This window comes from Pelodiscus sinensis, chromosome 27, assembly GCF_052426305.1.
Source record: "Pelodiscus sinensis isolate ZL-2025 chromosome 27, ASM5242630v1, whole genome shotgun sequence".
Lineage (NCBI taxonomy): Eukaryota > Metazoa > Chordata > Testudines > Trionychidae > Pelodiscus > Pelodiscus sinensis.
In genome coordinates, this window is record NC_143078.1 from 11,192,526 (window position 1) to 11,210,978 (window position 18,453).

At 50.1% G+C, this 18,453-nt stretch overlaps 1 protein-coding gene across 1 annotated transcript; it reads left to right on the plus strand.

Annotated features, from left to right (window-relative positions):
• Positions 1 to 147: 147 nt before the first annotated feature.
• Positions 148 to 17,295, plus strand: LOC106731718 (uncharacterized). The gene is made up of 7 exons (XM_014571628.4): positions 148 to 697; positions 5,515 to 5,976; positions 6,694 to 6,812; positions 8,267 to 8,361; positions 10,662 to 10,795; positions 13,321 to 13,418; positions 16,911 to 17,295. The coding sequence occupies exons 1-6, from the start codon at positions 198 to 200 to the stop codon at positions 13,415 to 13,417; spliced, it is 1,407 nt and encodes a 468-aa protein (XP_014427114.4). The 5' UTR covers positions 148 to 197; the 3' UTR covers position 13,418; positions 16,911 to 17,295.
• The last annotated feature ends 1,158 nt before the right edge of the window (positions 17,296 to 18,453 follow it).

Here is an 18,453-nt window from a genome sequence, read left to right on the forward strand (position 1 = left end):
AGTGCTTGCAATCTAAGTGCCCTTAATGCTAGGATATCTGCACCCCTCCCTTCCCCCAGGGACCTCTAGAACTCCTGGCAGTTTCTGAATGGTTGTTGGGGGAGGGGGGGTTTCAATTTGAATCGTTGGTTCTAAACGGTTGAGATACCTCGTCCCAGCTGCCTGGTGCACAGCCCTTCCCCCCGGAGCCGGGAGAAATGGATCCCCTGACTGTTCCCCGTGTTTCCAGCAGGTCCTTGGTGCTCCGGTTCTTCAGGAATCTCTTTGGGCTGAGGCAGAGCGGGCAGGAGCAAGGGGATGCTTGGGATCTAGAAGAAAACAGCTCCCTGGTGCCTGCTGTGGCCGATGCTGAATGCAGCCAGCCAGCCGGCACAGAGCTCAGGGGCCATCACCTGGAAACGATGCCCCGAGGAGAGGCACCAGGCGACCACCTGGAGCTCCTCGGAGAACTGACGGACCTCAGTCTCGGGGGCACCCCTTCCAGCCATGGCAGGAGGTCCCCTTCTATGTCAGACCCCAGGGGCATGGAGATGGGAGGCTCCGGTGACTGGGCCTTGTCCGACCTCTCTGAGAGTGGTAGCGCCAGTGTGGATGAGGAGAAGCAGGTCGCGGGAAGCAGGACAGGGGAGCCGTGTGGGCAGTGCTCTGGGACAGGAGATGCGGGAGGATCATTAGCTAAAGGATGTCCCATGGGGAGGTAAGGTACTGGTGAGACAGCTGGCCTCATGGGGGTGGGGGGTCAGGGAGTAAGGATGAGGAGGCAAATCACACAGGATTGAATTAAAGACTCTGAAGCACTCTGGGCAAAGAGTGATAGAAATGTAGCCGTGTTAGTCTGGTGTAGCTGAAACAAAAAACAGGACAATGTAGCACTTTAAAGACTAACAAGATGGTTTAATAGGTGATGAGCTTTCGTGGGCCAGACCCACTGCCTCAGATCAAATAGTGGAAGAAAATTGTTAGTCTTTAAAGTGCTACATAGTCCTGTTTTTTGTTTCTGGGCAAAGAGTAACTCCTGTGGCGTGAGTGGACTGAATCCTTCTGTTTGTGATAAGTCATAAGGACATTCAAGGTCAGGCGGGGACACCTTCACCTCAGCTCTCTGTTTCCTGAATTCTAGTGGTGTGGAGCAGCGTTGTATGAACGCCGCTGTTGATTTAGCTTTTCAGCGAGTTCACTTTCTATTTCCTGGTTTCCGAGGTTTGAGTGCAGCTGACCTTGACATGTTGCCGGAAGGGCACAAAGCTGCTCCAAGCAATCTTATTTCTGCAGTAACACGTTTGTCGTCCCTGGCTCAGGCTAAGTCTACTCGGACGCTTTATTGTGCAGCAGCTTTCTGGCTCGGGTGTGGAAGAATGCCACCTGAATCGCAGCAAGTTACAGCCCTGTAAAGCGCCACGCAATAAAGTGGCCGAGTAGACTCCTCCCAGCACACTTAGGACCCCATATGGAGTGGTTTTCCTACTGCACCAGGAGAGCTCTCTCACTGCGCTCCTGCCGTGTTCACATTGCTGTGTTAAACTTTCAAGTGTAGATAAAGCCTCTTGAATACTGCGTACAGATGTGGTCACCTCCTCTCAAAAGAGAGATATTGTCATTGGAAAAGGTTCAGAAAAGGGCAATAAAAATGATGAGGGGTGCCATATGAAGAGAGATTAAAAAGACTTGGACTTTTCAGCTTAGAAAAGAGGAGGCTAAGGGGGGATATGAGAGAGGTCTATAAAATTATGACTGGTGAGGAAAAAGTGAATAAGGAAAAGTTATTTACTTATTCCCACAATATAAGAACTAGGGGTCACCAAATGAAATAAATAAGCAGCAGGTTTAAAACAAACAAAAGGAAGTTTTTCTTCACTCAGTGCACAGTCAACCTGTGGAACTCCTTGCCAGAGGATGTGGTGAAGGCTAGGACTTTAACAGGGTTCAAAAAAGAGCTAGATAGATTCATGGGGGTTAGGTCCATTGATGGCTAATAGCCAGGATGGGCAGGAATGGTGTTCCTAGCCTCTGTTTCTCTGGAAGTGGATGACAGGGAAGAGATCGTGTGAGGATTACCTGTGTGTTCCCTCCTTCTGGGGCATCTGGTATTGGTCACTGTTGGCAGACAGGATACTGGGCTGGATGGATCTTTGGTCTGACCCAGTGTGGCCGTTCTTATGTTCTTAGGTTAATGAATGGCAGATCTGAGTTTTAGGCCAGAATTATTTTCCTCTTAAAATGTCCCATTCCTGTAAGAGCACTAGTGTTGCTCTGCTAACGTGCACTGCTCTGGTGTTTGGCCACTCTGCTGTCCGGACCTGCTCTGAGCACCTGAGCTAGCAATTACTAAGGGTGTTTAAAATGCTTATTTGTGTAACCACTGAAAAATGTTAGCGGTTACACATTTACACGCAGGGGGCAGGCAGGAGGCTGTCAGCCTCCCTTGTCCCCGCTGCCTTTGATAGAGAGGCAGCAGTGCAGGGGCAGGCAGTTCCGTGAGAGACGATTTGCCAGGGAGCCAGCTTGATAGTCAGCTTCCCATATTTACCAGCTCCCGCTGGCCCCCTGCACTGCTGCCCCTATGGCAGGCAGCCAGGGACAGGCAGCTCTGTGAGAGCCGGCAGGTACAGGGAGCCAGCTTAAAAAACGACTCCCCACAGCCACCGGTTCCTGCCTCCCCCACTCCTTTGCTGCCTCTGATACAGAGGCAGCAAGTGGTGGTGGGGAATCCATGTAACCATCAGGATTAACCGATGAGCCCCAGCTTGTCGGTTAATCACGTAAACGAGTACACGCTAATATCCCTAGCAATTACACTGTTGCTATTGACATAGCAAGGGGGAGAGATGTGAGGGTAGATGCCAGTTTAGTCACAGCCTCCTAGAAAATGCACACATCGCTCAGTTACAATCGTGAGGTTTTCCTGTCTGGCTGTCCTTAGTCCAGTTCAGTGGCTGGAAACAAGGAGGAGAACTTGTATCAGCTGATCAGCCAGCTTTTCATGGGCCACCAGAACCCACACCTTGGGCCACCGAGGAGTTGTAAGAGACTCGGCCCTCGGCCTGTGAGTGTCCCAGTGATTCCCATCCTCAAAAGCTGTAATTCCAACATCAGGCATCGCCTCTCACTAGAAACATGAGCAGTCCAGGATGCCAGGAAATGGGTTTAAAAGTTGTAAGTGTGAAGAGGGCAGAGGTCCTGAGAGCGCTGGGAGATGGTGCTGACAGCTAAAGGTAACTGAGCTCATCAGGTGTTTGAGGTCCCATCTGCCATCTGTAATGTCTCGACAGTGAAGGGGGAGACAGTACAATGCAATTCCCCGCTGACCTGATCATGGCACGGTTTGGTTGTGCAGTGCAATAGGAATGAATTGTGCTGGAGCTCAGCACAGTCCAAGGCCTTTGCATGATTCAAGAACTCAGTGCTATTGCTGTTTGGTCTCCTTTTCATTGCAAGACTGATCTATCTTTTAACCCCTTTTTGGTGCTGTAACAGAAATCCTGCACACTGTGGCCCTGATTCTCCATTGCCCTGACGTTGCCGACTGATGTACAGTAGTGCAAAGAGGGTGTGAGATGCTCCCAACAGAATGGCAGTGTTTTTCATTTCACTGTGCAAATGAAGGGGTGCAGGACTGTGGAGAATAAGGGTCCCTGAGTGTCACAATGCAGAGGGGACCTTAAAACAACTCTGGAAAAAGGTTGCCCTGCAAAAAAACTGCCTGCACACCAGCTGGGAACTAGGACTAGATCTACTCTAGAAAAGGTTTGTTGGTGTAGCTACATTGATGAATACTCTTAGGCTACGTCTACACTGGCATGATCTTGCGCAAGAACTCTTTCAGAAGAGAGCATCTACATTGGCATGTGCTTTTGCACAAGGGGGCTACGTCTACACTGGCCCCTTTTCCGGAAGGGACATGTTAATTTCAACTATCGTAATAGGGAAATCCGCGGGGGATTTAAATATCCCCCGCAGCATTTAAATAAAAATGTCCGCCGCTTTTTTCCGGCTTTTAGAAAAGAGCATCTACACTGGCCCTGATCCTCCGGAAAAAGTGCCCTTTTCCGGAGGATCTTATTCCTACTTTGAAGATCGGGGCTAGTGTAGACGCTCTTTTCCGGCTTTTCTAAAAGCCGGAAAAAAGCGGCGGACATTTTTATTTAAATGCCGCGGGGGATATTTAAATTCCCCGCGGATTTCCCTATTACGATAGCTGAAATTAACATGCCCCTTCCAGAAAAGGGGCCAGTGTAGACGTAGCCGAGATGTGTTTTTGCGCAAGAGCATCCATGCCAGTGTAGATGCTCTCTTGCGCAAGAAAGCTCTGATGGCCATTTTAACCATAGGGCTTTCTTGTGCAAGAAATTCATGTTGCCTGTCTACACTGGCCTCTTGCGCAAGAACAGTTGCACAAGAGGGCTTATTCCTGAGTGGGAGCATCATAGTTCTTGTGCAAGAAGCCCTGATTTCATACATTAGAACGTCAGTGTACTCGCGCAAGAACTCGCGGCCAGTGTAGACAGGTAGCAAGTATTTGCGCAAAAACGGCCGCTTTTGTGCAAGATCACACCAATGTAGACACAGCTTCTGACTATGTCTACACTTCCAGCTTTTGCTGGCAGAGAGTATGCAAATGAAGCGCTGATTAGCATTTTGTCATGCTTCATTTGCATACTCTCTGCCAGCAAAAGCTGGCAGTGTAGACAAAGCCTTAGTGTAAAAGCAATTTGTACTAGCAAACGGGGCTTTTGCCAGGATTGCTTGTAGCAGTTTTCCGAGAGAAATAAGTTGAACTGGAAAAAATACTGTCACACCACCATAACTGCATCTACATTAGAGCTTTTGCCAATATAGAAAAGTTACCAAAACCACACCTCATCCACCATTGCCCCTCCTGTCAGGGAACCCAGTGGCTTGTAGATGGGAGACTCCGGCAGGTTTGTCAACACTGCTGTGAGGCAACATGAATCAGCAAAAGTTTCTAATGTAGACTTGGCTTAGCTCATCAGTGGAACTGTACAGCCATCAGAAATACACTGCTTTCCTTGCTGTTTTACTGTTGCAAGTCATGAATTTTCTTCCGGCGGCCAGTGGAGCTCCTTCCTTAGACGATTCGCTCTAACAATACCTGCAGCAAAACTAATATTTTTAGTGTCCTTATTTAACCAGTATCCCCTTCTGGGGCAATTTGTCCTCATTTCCGCTGACCTCTCTTTTCCTTCTATCCTGTTGTAAGAGCTCAAAGTGGAGAGTCATCAGATCAATGCCAGAGGACTACAGAGAGGGTGGAGGGAATTCCATGTGAATAAGTCATCTTGCTGTGACTGAATGTTTCATGAGCACCCCTCCCTCCACCCCCACCCCCACCCCGCTTTTCTGCTCCATTCTCACACAGCAGCTCAACTTGATTGTTCTTCCACCTCCCCTCCAGAACTCCTGGGCAGATTTCAGTTTGAATCCCTCAACCCAAGATCCCCTCTTGCTAAGGCTGAGAGAGATGAATCCTCTGACCATTCCCCTTGTTTCCAACAGGCCCTCAGTGCTCCAGCTTGTTAGGAATCTCTTTGGGCTCAGGCAGAGCGCGCAGGAAGGCCCAGAAATCAGAGCAGATGCACAGGAGAGAGGGGACACCACGGACCTAGAAGAAAACAGCTTCCTGGTGCCTGACGTGGCTGATTCTGAGAACTGCCTGACGGCAGGCAAAGAGCTGACCGGCGACCACCCAACCCGTGAGCCCTGTGGAGATGCAACAGGCAACCAGGTGGAAGAGATCCTTGGAGAGCTGAAGGATATCAGTCTTGGGGACATTCCTTCCAGCCGCAGCAGATCTCCTACGCTGGACCCCAGTGGCATGGAGATGGGAGACTCCGGTGGCTTTGTCAATGTGGCTATGAGCAAAGAGAACAAAACAGCCCAGGATCCATGCTGCAGAATCTCTGCGAGGGAAGCAGAAAGGGTGGGAGAAGCTTCTGGTGACACAGGAACATGGGGAAAGTAAGTCTGGTTGTTAGCGACACAGGGCCAAATCCTGGCCTCCCTGAGATAGGTGGCCAAGCTCCCCAGAGCCCCTCCTACACAGAACAGTGGGACTGTTAAACGGGACAAGCATTCAGCCATCAGATAGTGGGGTGGGTTGTGGGTTGTCTCAGTAAATGTGGATTTGTTGTGGGCTTGTCAGAGCCTGAGCAGTGACCTTTTTTATAGAGGGCTACTAGTTTGGGCTTTCCAGAAGATCACTAAGCAGCAACATCTGAATTGTTCTTCCCTATTGCGTTTTGTGAGCTCCCGCATCTCCGCTGTCAGGCCCTGTCACCCACTGCGTCGGCTGTCAGTGCCAGCACAGACTAGCCAGGCTATAGACACTTCCTGCAACGTACAGTCACCGGGCTCCACTCCCAACTTTGTAAATGAAAGGGCCGGGTTCTGCTTCCAGCTATGCCAGTGTAAATGTGGAGTAACTCCAGTGTAAATCTGGACTAACTCCACTGACATCCAGGGAGTTGCTTTGCTCTTAACCTGGCATACACGAGTGATCAGTCCTTGGCCTCTTTAGGTCGAGTCCTTCAACAAGTGCAACAGTCAGTGCTGGTTGTAATGGGATCCACTGGGTGAAGACCTTGTCCTCAGGGCTGGCGGGAGGGAGCATGTGGTCATTTCAGTGCCATCCTGTTTGTGAGCACCCAACCATGCGTAACCATGTTCTGGGTTCAGGGATGGGATATCCCAGGTTCCGCATCCTGACGACGAAGGAATCACCCCGACGGCAGGACCCCTGGCAATCACCCCCGAGGAATTACATGCCAAGGAGGAGAGAGAGCACCTCCTGACAGGTGAGGAATGGCAGAGAGGCTGTAGGGAAAGGGAATCCCTCTTGATCCATTTGGGAACAACATCTCTAGAGCATTGCCAGGTATTCTGGTAGGTAGATTTCCAAATACCTCTGTCTACTCCTTCCCATCCATGCTGATCCCTGAATCCTGAGAACTCTGTTACTCAGTGCTGGACTGGGAAAGTCTCTGAGCTTGGTCCAATGGACATGGGGAGCAGATCTAGCTCTGGGGAGGAGGGGCCACCGTGAATGAGTCAGAAGCAAGGTAGGAGCCCTTTCCATAGCCATGCATGGTCCAGCTGAGAAAGGCCCCTTTATCTGAGTCCATTAGTGATTCTTATCACTACACAGGCCTGTACGCAGGAATCTCTGTGTGTGTGTGGGTGCTTTTTTTGTAAATGTGTATCACAAGGGTGTGAATGCACCCCCCATGATTCCCAAGTAAGTGGAGAAATCAGCCCCAGCCTTCCCCCGGTCGGGCAGAGCATGGGGGAGGGAGGCTCAGGCGGTGCGCCGTTCTTACCTTCCCCTGGCCGGCCGCAGCATGCTTACTTGGGGGATCATAGGGAAGGGTGCTTTCACACCCCCTGTGTATGGGCCTGCTACAGTATGTGACCACCCTTTGTAACCCATTAATTTGATTTGCTGTTGTAACCCACACACCTCCTGGTTGTGGTTCACTATCCCATGTAGTGGCACTGAGTCCTCTTAGGGTGTGTCTACACTACAGAGAAGATCGAAGCTGCCGCTGTCGATCTTCCAGGGTTTGAATTAGCGGGTCCAGTGAAGACCATTAATTTGACGTGAGAGGACCTCTCCGGTCGACGCCAGTTGTCCTACTTCCACGAGGAGCAAGGGAAGTCAGAGGAAGAGTGCTCTCCCTTCGACTCTTCAGTGTGGACAGCGCCAAAAGCCGAGTTAAGCTACTTCAACTTCAGCTGCACAATTAATGTAGCTGCAGTTGCGTATCTTAATTCGACCTTGTCCCATAGTGTAGACATACCCCTTAAGAGAAAAAGAATGAGCTTGCTCTAAAGCCTTAGCTGAGAGCAGGGGCGGCCCATGATGATGTCATGGCCATTGACGGCCATGCAGGCAAGGGCACTGATTGTGCCACCCCACCTAGGGTGCTAGCTGCTGCAACCGGCCTTGCACCGCTCCTGGCTGAGAGGCAGCTGGCTTTTAGCTCACATGGTAGTGGCTCATGCACAAAGCTCCATAGGTCCTAGGTTCAGTTCTGCCTGTCGGCATTACATTGTTATCCGTGTTCATATTCTCCCAGGGCCTAACACCATTCACTTCACTGAAGACATGCCAGCAAAGGGGTTGGCCCTGGATCAAATACCATACTACCATAATAGGACATGTATTATCCTGCCCCATTGGATAGTGTAAGGAGGTCCGATGAGACCGTTCAGAGGATTCACTGCTGTCTTTGGGGGGTTTTGTAAACAGAGGCTCTAAACGGAGGATCTCCCAAGGCAGGGCTGTCTCCGTGGAACAAACTCATCAACATGTGCAAGCAGCGACGGAAGCTTCCCATTCCTAAGGTTGGTTATATAACAGAGCTGCGGGCTAACCTAGTGGGGAGGTACATTCACTTTTACTTTACAAGCAGGGATAAGCACTCCCCCCTGTGGAAAAAGGACTGTACAGAAGTCAATTTGGGCCTTCCCTTTATTGCCTCATGCTAACCCCACAGACAGTTTGCTTTGCTTCCAAAGCAGAGATTTTTACATCATATCTTTGCAGTTCCTAATGCCGTAAACCCAACGGGGATGTGAAAATCCTGCTAGGTCCTCACTGCCTCTTTCATCCTTGGTAACTAAGATTCTGCTGTCCAGACCTAGCTATCTATATCTCCAGGCTGTGCCCCTGAAGTGGAACTGGGAATGACCTAGCACCTCTGCTGGATTATGTAACTGCTTATTGAGTGGTCCTGACAACACAGCTGGCCTCCCTGTTCCATTGTATTCAGGCTTTGGGATTCTATTCCCAGATCTGCTACTGACCCTCTGTGACCATAGGCATTTAACTTCTCTAGCCATCTGTAAGATAAGGATACCTACTGCCTAATAGAACTGTACTATGATGCTTAGTGTATCAAGGCCTATGGATGAGAGGAGGTGTGTCTGCAAAGTTTCTTTGCCTTCATTGACCGTCTTGTTGAAATGACGCCTTCATTTCCACAATTAATGTTCCAAACAGGAGAAGAGGAGGCACATTGACTCCATCTGATCCTTCTCTGAGGCCTTCAGTTCAAAACGTGGCCAAATTCATAGTACAATTCCCACCTTCCAGCATTACCTTCACTGAATATCATTGCAAGGTAGTTTGAGGGGTTCTGAGATGGAAGCGAGTGGTTTGGCCTCAGACAGACTATAAATAGGTCCAGGCGAGCCCAATTTCTTCTCTACTGCAAGGAGTGATGTATCTGGCCCTCTGAGCTCCACTCTTGTTCAGACACACACTTCTTTAGCTAGATTTCTAGGAACCGTCTTCAGCAATTATATGGCCCCTTTATCATAGTATCTGGGCACCTCACAGCACCCCTGTCAGGCAGAGCAATGCTACTCCCCACTTTTAATACATGAGGAATGGAAGAATAGAGAGACTACGTGACTTGGCCAAGGTCATTGACTAAGTCTGTTAGAGTGTGTCTACACAGCACAGTTATTTCGGAATAACGTTATTCCAAAATAACTATGCGAGTGTCTACACAGCAATTCCATTATTTCAAAATAATTTTGAAATAACGGACAGCTTATTCCAACGTCTGTAAACCTCATTCTATGAAGAATGATGCCTGTTCTGCAATAGCTATTTCAAAATAAGGCCTGTGTAGACGCTCCTCTTCTGCTATTTCGAAATAGCCCCTCGCCAAGGCCATTCTAAGTTATGCCTCCTGGGGCTTAAATCGAGATAGCCTGTCTGCATTAGGGGAGCCTGCCTTGGACTCATTTTAAGGCTTCCCTGTAGTGTGGACGTTCTATTTCGAAATAAGCTATTTCACAATAACTATTCCAGAATAGCTTATTCTGAAATAAGTGAGCCGTGTAGACGTAGCCTAACAGGGCTATTCAGTCCTAGGCCTGTTCTCTAGACACTGGGCCATCTTTTCTTTCCTGCCACCTTCCTCAATACTGTACATACTGTGCGGTACAGTATGTTTGTTCAGGCAAGAGACCCGATCACTTTAAAGCTGATATGGGAACTTGCAAAGCTGCAAGAAGTGAACTCAAGGTATCTGAGCTCAAGGCAGTTCAATAAAGACATTGTGTTGGAGTGTTTCTCTGCCTGGGTGCAACATAGTGAAGAAGTCAGACACAATTTCTGCTGCAATGCGGATTGTATTAAGACACTGTCTTCAAGCAGTGATCTGCAGTGCCACACAGCATGGAGAGGGACAAGGATTTTTAAATGTGGCACAGAAGCTGTCACAGATCAAAAGGTTTTTAATGTCAGCCAGCAGAACCACCTTACAAGATCTGAAGCTGTTTGACAAACTGGGGGAGGTAGGAATGTCCAGTGGTGAGAACAAGGGGCTGGGAGTCAGAAGATTTGACTTCTGTTCTGAACTTTGTCACTGAGTCTGTGTAACCCTGGGCAAGTCGTTTCCCCTCCCCCCCATCTGTGCCTCAGTTTCCCCATCTGTAACAGGGATAATTATATATTCTACAATATAAAATCAGTTGCAATCCTTTGCTAGAGATCTCAGTATAGAAGGGCAGTGTATTCCAAGGTCAGCTCCTGAAAATACGTTCCTGATCCAAGTTGCAGTGTAGAGAACATCTCAATGCAAGTCCCTTTCGTCTGTTCTCACCTGTCCTCAACCTCTATTTCCCTGCAGCACCACCTCCAGGAAAACCCAGCTCAGCTGGGAATGAAAGAGGGCCCCACTCTGAATCTAACTTTGTATGAATTTGCAACATCTGAGCCTCATCTCATCTCTTCAAAATCCTCCACTACTACCCTAATCTACAGGTAAGATCCACCACTCTACTCTCTTTGACATAGGAGATAAGCAGAAAACACAGTCCTTGCTCAGACACAGTCCAAACTCACAAAGACTAAATGTATTTATAGGGCCATCCTTACCCATTTGCAGAATACACAGTTACTTAGGGCACCTAAGCACTTGGGGCACCACTGGGCCTTAATGTCCATCCACTTGGCCAACATTCCCTCTAATCTTTTCCACCCATATGTAAATTCTTTCCCTCCGTGTTCGGAATACATTTTTCCATGTGCACTGAGGCCTGTGCAAATGTGCACCACCATTAGAAACAAAAACCCAGCTCTGGGCACTCTGCTAATCAGCTGGGCAGCATTGGAATCTCTCCTGAGCAGCCACACAAGTGCCCAGCTTACAGGAAACACTGCTCCTGGCTCTTCCTATCCCTGTTCTGTGGCTCTGCTTCCTCCAGAAAGGATCTAGTTCACTTACAAGTGGCAAAGCCTGCCAGTGCTGTTAGCAGAACACTGAACCGGGGAAAGAGCCAGTCAAGTGGTCATGAAGTCATTGTATAGGCATTTTCCAGCCCCAGGTGTGTGCTGTCAGTTTCTGAATGTACTGTGTTCATCTAAATTTTCATTAGTGAAGATTATACAATCACACCTCTAAAAATTGTTGTCCTACCCTGGCTGCTGTTGGGCATTGGGGCACCAGTTTAATGGTTCTGCATGGGGCCCCATAAACCCTAAGCACAGCTCTGTGTATTTAAGAATGTTTCAGAGCAAGCAATGCGTTTACCAGTTGAAAGTGCTGACCTGGAAGCCAAAGCCTGGTTAGACCTTCTGTGACCACAGGATGGCAGCGTCTGACTTAAAACCAAGCCAGGGCTAAAAATGTCCAGGACAGATGAGGCGAAAGTTTGAACAAACAGGGTCTGTTAGGAAAATACAGGACTATGTAGAACTTTAAAGACTAACAAGATGGTTTATTAGATGATGAGCTTTCGTAGGCCAGACCCACTTCCTCAGATCAAATAGTGGAAGAAAATAGTCACAACCACATATATCAAAGGATACAATTTTAAAAAATGAACACATATGAAAAGGACAAATCAAATTTCAGAACAGAAGGGCGATGGGGGGGGGGAGGTGAATGTTTGTGGGCTAATGATATTAGAGGTGATAATTGGGGAAGCTATCTTTGTAATGGGCAAGATAACTAGATCCTTTGTTTAGACTCAGATGTAAAGTTTTGTGGCAGAAGATATGTAAATCGCAAATTTGCATATCTCCTGCAGATCCTTTTTCCCTGGAGAGGTTTTGCTGTTAAAAAGCCCCATGTAGATGGGGCAATTTGTCAGAAAAAAACCCTTTTGCACAAGATCCTGTCAACCTCATTTTTTGAGGAATAAGGGATCTTGAGCAAAAGGGTTTTTTTCCTACAAATTTAGGCTTTTTAGTGGCAAAACCTCTTCCACAAAAAGGATCGGCAGAAGTTATGCAAATGAGAGTGCGATTTGCATATCTTCTGCCACGAAAAACGGCAGTGTAGACATAGCCTTAGAGAGGGGGAGATTCATCTCCAAGCCCATACGAGCCAAATAATCGATTTCCTAAAACAGACCAAACTAGCATCTCCCCATGGACATTAGTGAAAAACTATCAGGGTCTTCAAAAACACGAAGGACAAGATGGCATCATATAAAACGAGGCTTGGTACCTCTCCCCTTACAGCGGGGAGTCAGCAGTGCCAACCAACCAAAGGGGGGGCTGCAGGGCTGGAATGCCAGCGCTGGCTCCATGATGTTTGAAGAGGGAGCCCAGAGCTTATGTTCCTGACCCTGCAGTAGCTCCTGAAGGCCCTTACTAATGCAGGTGAGGTGATTGGTGCCTTCAGTTGCTCTCCGGGCTGTGGGACACTCTGACCTCGCTGCTTAATAGGCGTATTGTCTGTTACGTGTTATTGTATCTATGACCAGTATCGGAAAGCTGGAGCATGCTCAGTTTGAAGCGTAAAGGTGATGCACACTGATTAGCTCTGCTCTAGCTCCCTGAATTGTTTCTGGCTCCGCTAGCTGGCAGCAAGATTATGAAGCCTGCGCAGGTGTAGAATGTTCACTTTTCGAGCAGAACGGTGCCCGCACGCAGACCGTGGCTCCAATTCCGTTGGGAGGTACAGCGGTGCACATCCGCAATCCTGCGCTGGACTGCAGCGGTGCACATTCCAGTTCTCAGTGCACAGGACCAGAATTTGGCTCTGTGCCGCTTCTGTTTAGCACATTCAATAGCTGTCATGTTTGTTGCTGGCGGCAGTATGTTCTAATGGCTGCGAACAGGGAGGGAGCCAGGGCCCCTGGGTTCCCTTCCCACCTCTGCTACTTAACCTCATCTGCGAGTGGGGCTAATACTTCGTTTGCAGAGGATTTATGAGGCTTCATCCACCAACTGTGTGGACGATGCTAGACAAGGGCAGAGTGTTTTTCCTAGTCGCTTTAGAGCTTGTGTGGTCAATGCCAGTGTTTGCCTCTCCTGATTCGCTTATTTCTCCAATCTAGGCTTCCTGATGCCGGAGCTGAAGAAACTGCTGGCCACTTTGACAGAACCCAGCTAGACCTGAGGGCAAATGGACTGGGAACACCTGAAGAGGACTGAGGTCAGTTAAGAACAGAAGAACATTCTGGGCTGGGTCAGCGACAGCCCTCAGGCGCACTGTGAGATTGTGTGCTGGTGCCCTACACCTTCCCTTTTCCCACTGGGCTGCTGGGCTCTGTGTCCATCCAGTTAAACTCAGTGAGAAACGGCTCTTCTGTACGTGGAGTTGTGAGTGTCAAAATGCCAGGCACACGCCTCGATTTTATAGGCTGACTGCACTGCTGGGGGCGTGGTGTAATGCGCGGCTACATGCCGTGGTGAAAAGCAGGCTGCGCCCACATCGTGATGTCTCTCTATGCCTCAGTGAAAGGCTCCGACGGGGGGACAGTGAGAAAAGGCCCCTTTCTCCTCTGCCTGCCCCTGCAGTCTTTCCCTCACTGCAGGAGGCTTTTCCTGGAGTGGGGAGCGACTCCGGTAGCAGGGAGGCAGTGGGACATGCTACTGCCGAATGTTACAGTGTAGCTGGGGGAGGAGCTGCTTGGCTTGTGAAGAGCCGCATCATTCCAGACATACCATGAGACTCAGTTTTCTACTGCTGGTACACATCTGCACATGCCTTGGTGCACATAACAAAATGGATGGGAAACATTAGAGGGAACATTGCTCAGCTCTCCTAAGCTGCGCCTCACTTCTGCATCGCTCTTGATATCTATGCTGGCAGGGCTGCTGGGTGTATACCTCACATGCCCCCATACGGAGCGTGCAAGGTAGATGCGCCCATTTTAGAGGATCTTGTCTGCCCTCCTCAGGAGCTTATATTGCACTAGTTACCCTGGGGAAACCCAAAAACGTGGGTTAAACTAAAGCATGTCAGTCCTCAGCAGAATGAACTGTTGCATGCCCAGCTAGAGAGGCAAAGCGAGCAAGGTACTCCCAATGGAATGGTGGGGGGTTGGTTAGGTGGGCCATGCCCACATGGGGTATGCTTTTCTGGTCATGTCAGCTGTCTAGGCAGCAGCACTCCTGGGTTCTCCTCCTGCCTTTGCTGCTGCTGACTGTGTGACCAAGCTATCAGAAAAAGAGCTTTCACGTTAGGCTCTAAGCCCCTTTTAGGCACTGGGTAAATGACCTGATTTTCAAAGGTTCTGCATGCTCAGCAGCTCCCCCTGCAGTCCATGGGAACTCAGCGCTTATGAACATCAGGCCATTGATTTTCAGTGGTTCTCAACATTGTGCCCATGGGCGCCTTGGCGCCCACTGGGCCATTTCTGTGCACCTGCCGACTGATCGGGGCCGGCTCCGCCCCCGAGCGCGCAGCACAGGGGCGGCGCCAGCCCCGGGCATGCAGCACATGGGCAGCCCCGCCCCCAGGCGCACGGTGCATGGGCTGTGCCAGCTCCGGGAGCGTGGCGTATGGGCATCCCCACCCCTGGCCACGAGGCACAGGAGCAGCGCCAGCCCCGGGCGCATGGCGTATGAGCAGCTCCACCCCTGGGCGTGCGGCACAGGAGTGGCGCCGGTCCCGGGAGTGCGGTGCATGGGTGGCGCTGGCTCCAGGCATGCGGCGTGTGCGTGGCCTTGCCCCCGGGCGCATGTGGAGCTCCACCCCCGGGTGCCCGGCGCGTGAGTGGCTCCACCCCCGGGCGCCCAGCAGCCCCAAAAGGTTGGGGACCACTGATTTAGATGATTAGATTTTGGACTTTGGTCGGGAGCAGGGTTCTCTGGAAGCTGAAGATTTGGGCAACTACCCAGGAGAGATTCAAAAGCCGCCCACAGATTAGCAGAGAACCAGCCCAGAGCTGGCAGCATGTGTTTCTACTGGTGGTGCACATCCACACATGCCTCAGTGCACATAACAAAATGTATTCTGCACATGGATTGAAAAAAATAAGAGGAAACATTGCTCAGGAGTGTACCTTTCACCCCATTTATTAAGATCCTGGATTTAGTGCAGTGTTTATAAAATGCTTAGAGGTCCTGGGATGAAGTGCAGCATGCTAGAACATAATTGGCGAAAGAAGCCACCAGTCCCCAGGAGCAGGAAGTGTGGTGAATTTTCAAACATCAGTCTCACAAGACACCGTGCTTGTGGTTCACTGTCACTCACCGAGCCTAAGACCAGAGCAGGCATGGCTCAGCAAGTGCCCTTCCAAAGTGAGGATGGCTGGAAGTGGGGACGAAGCTACTCCCTACCCCTCTGGAGTGCAGCAAAGCACAGCACAGCACCCTTGGGCCCACCCCACGGCCCTGGGTGGGTGGGTGGGCGGGCGGGTGTGGAATCCTGGGGCGGGTCTTGTTTCTCACTAGAGCAAAGTACGGTTGTTTGTCTTTTCTCTGGGAGCTGCACTGGGGGGAGGGGAAGCACCCAATTATCATTTTAAAAACCTCCTGCGGAGGCGGCTTCTTTGCCTTGTCTCATCCAGAACGTTGCATTTAGGGTTTTTTTCCTCCAGAGTCTGGATGTGGCTGGCTCGCTGTGTCATGCGCAGGCAGCACCAGTTTGCTTAAGTGCTTGTGATGGCACCTTGGGACTTGCTGCTAAGGACGATTATAGCTCCCTCTGCCCCTCCTCTGCCCCAGCCAATCAGTGCTCTTCCTCCCCTCCTCCAAATTGTGCTGCAGGAGTGCTGTGTGATCCTGACACTGCGTGCAGGCGCTGTGCCTGTCCTCTGAGGCTCTTTAAGGGCTTTGCGCACAGTAATTAAGCCAATGAGGTGGGTAGGTGTGATCTGAATTAGGTAAATTGAGGCACGGAGGTTAATGGTCTGATTTCCAGGGACTCAGAAGCCAACAAGGACTTGCTAGTGTTGGCAGCTCTGAAAGTGAAGCTATTTAGTGTCTAAGACAACAAGCTGAGTTTGGGGGGCTAGAACCCAGAGCCCTTCCACATGGGCTCTCACCGTCAAGAGAGGAGCTGGGGGGCAAGCCCAGGAAGGGCCAGGAATGAGTACCAGACCAACCAGAGGGAGAGGAACCCTTGGGCCTTGTCAGTCCCAGTAACCGTCTAGATTCCACACTCGTTCCTGGCCATAGCGTCAGGGCCCAGTGCTGGGAATGCCTGCGCCATATCAACACTGGTACTCAAGCCCCTGCTCATCACAGCTGCTAGAGTGAAATGGCAATGGATGGAGAGGGACATGAAGAGCCATGGGGAAGGGGAGCGACTCTTCAGCTGGGGCTGAAACGAGCTGGAGGCAGTGAGGGTCTGGGAGCCGGCCCACCTGGCAGAACATGTAGAGGAGAAGGCTCTTGCCCCTGTAATGGCAGGACTATGAGAAGGGAGGGGCGAGGCCTTTGGTGGAGAAGCAGAAGGGGAAGGGAGGAGACTACAGATTCACAGACCTCCAGGCCAGAAGGAACCATCTCAGCTACCTCCTGCACACCACAGGCCAGGAACCTACCCCAGCGGAGACTGGCCCTCAGACAAGGATCCACTTCTCAGTTCCCTGGTGTGCCAGGAGCCAGTGGGGCTGGGCAGCAGGCTTAGATATTGGTCAGACTGCTCTGCATTTGTCAGTATGGGGCTGTAACACGCTTTCTCTGCCCTGGCCAGAGCCTGCTCCTAGAAGAGGTGGGACAGTGGCCCCAAGACCAAGATGCTGTTTTGCTCACAGTGAGTCTGCAAGCCCCCTTCATCTAGCAGAGGAAGAAGAAGAATGAAGATTCAGACCTCTTCTTTGGTCCCCACCAGGCTGCGGTCTGGGACAAGGGCTGTTAGCAGCAAACACATTCCTGTCTCCTCAGGCAGTGTCTGCCTTCCCCCTTCGAATGTCTATCCCCTGGTCTTCTCCCTTCTCAGTCCCGCCCCCCACCGAGGGATGCCTCTGCCTGTCCTAGACTAGCATCCTCTGTATTGTTAGTGTTTTGCGTTGATTGATTGCGTTCAGCTCCCCTTACACGCACAGTCCTCCCTCCTTATTAAAGGGAGTTCTGTGTTGGATTAAGTTCCTTCTTGGTTTATTTGGCTGCGTCTCGACTCTGTGTTCAAAAAAATCATTTAGAAAATCACAGGGAGTGTCAAGCTGGACACATTTCTCCTGCCTTCCCCACTCATGGGTGAGGTCAGAGAGGAGAAAGGTCTATCGTTAGGTTATCTAGTCAAGTGTTTCTCAACCAGTGGTACGAGTATCCTTAGGGGTACTCGAGAGAAGACTGGGGGGTACATCAACACAACCAAAATTTGGAGAAAACTGAATTTTTGTTTTAAGTTTTATAGCGCTTTCTTATTTTTGTACTTTTTACACTTACAAATTTCATCGCCCGCCCGACCACCATTAAGTTGTTTAAACAAATGTGTTGCAATGGTAGGAAAAAAATGGTGTGTCTGAAATCGGTAGGTACTGGGGGTACTCATCATTTTTTTTTAAAAGGGGCACTAGGGGTACTTTATAAAAAAAGGTAGAGAAACACGGATCTAGTCTGCTTCCTCGCCATAGCAGGGTTGATACAGAGCAACTCATAAGAACATAAGAACGGCCGTACTGGGTCAGACTAAAGGTCCATCTAGCCCAGTATCCTGTCTGCTGACAGTGGCCAGCACCAGGTGCCCCAGAGAGGGTGGACCGAAGACAATGATCAAGTGATTTGTCTCCTGCCATCCCTCTCCAGCCTCTGACAAACAGGCCAAGGACACCATTTCTATCCCCTGGCGAATGGTCTTTTATGGACCTAACCTCCATGAAATTATCTAGCTTCTCTTTAAACTCTGTTATAGTCCTAGCCTTCACAGCCTCCTCTGGCAAGGAGTTCCACAGGGTGACTCCCGTTCACTTTGGTAGAAAAGAAGACAGGGCACCACTTTGCAGAGTGAGAGATGTGTCCTACCTCCCCATTTGCTGCTGGGTTTCGGGATGACAGAAATCCCATCCCTCTTGCTATGGGGACCCCCAGCTCTGTGCTGGTTGGAGTCCCTACTGTCAGCCATGTGCCACCATTGCTGGTCAGCCAGCCACGCACAGGCTACTGTGGCTGATGGTGTCAATGAATCCCAAAGGGAGATGACAGCTGAGCACTCTTCATCCTGCACCTCCACTCCCTGTGTTAGCAGCGCTGGGCACTTCAAATAGCGACCTTGGGCAAGTGTTCTCCAAACTCTG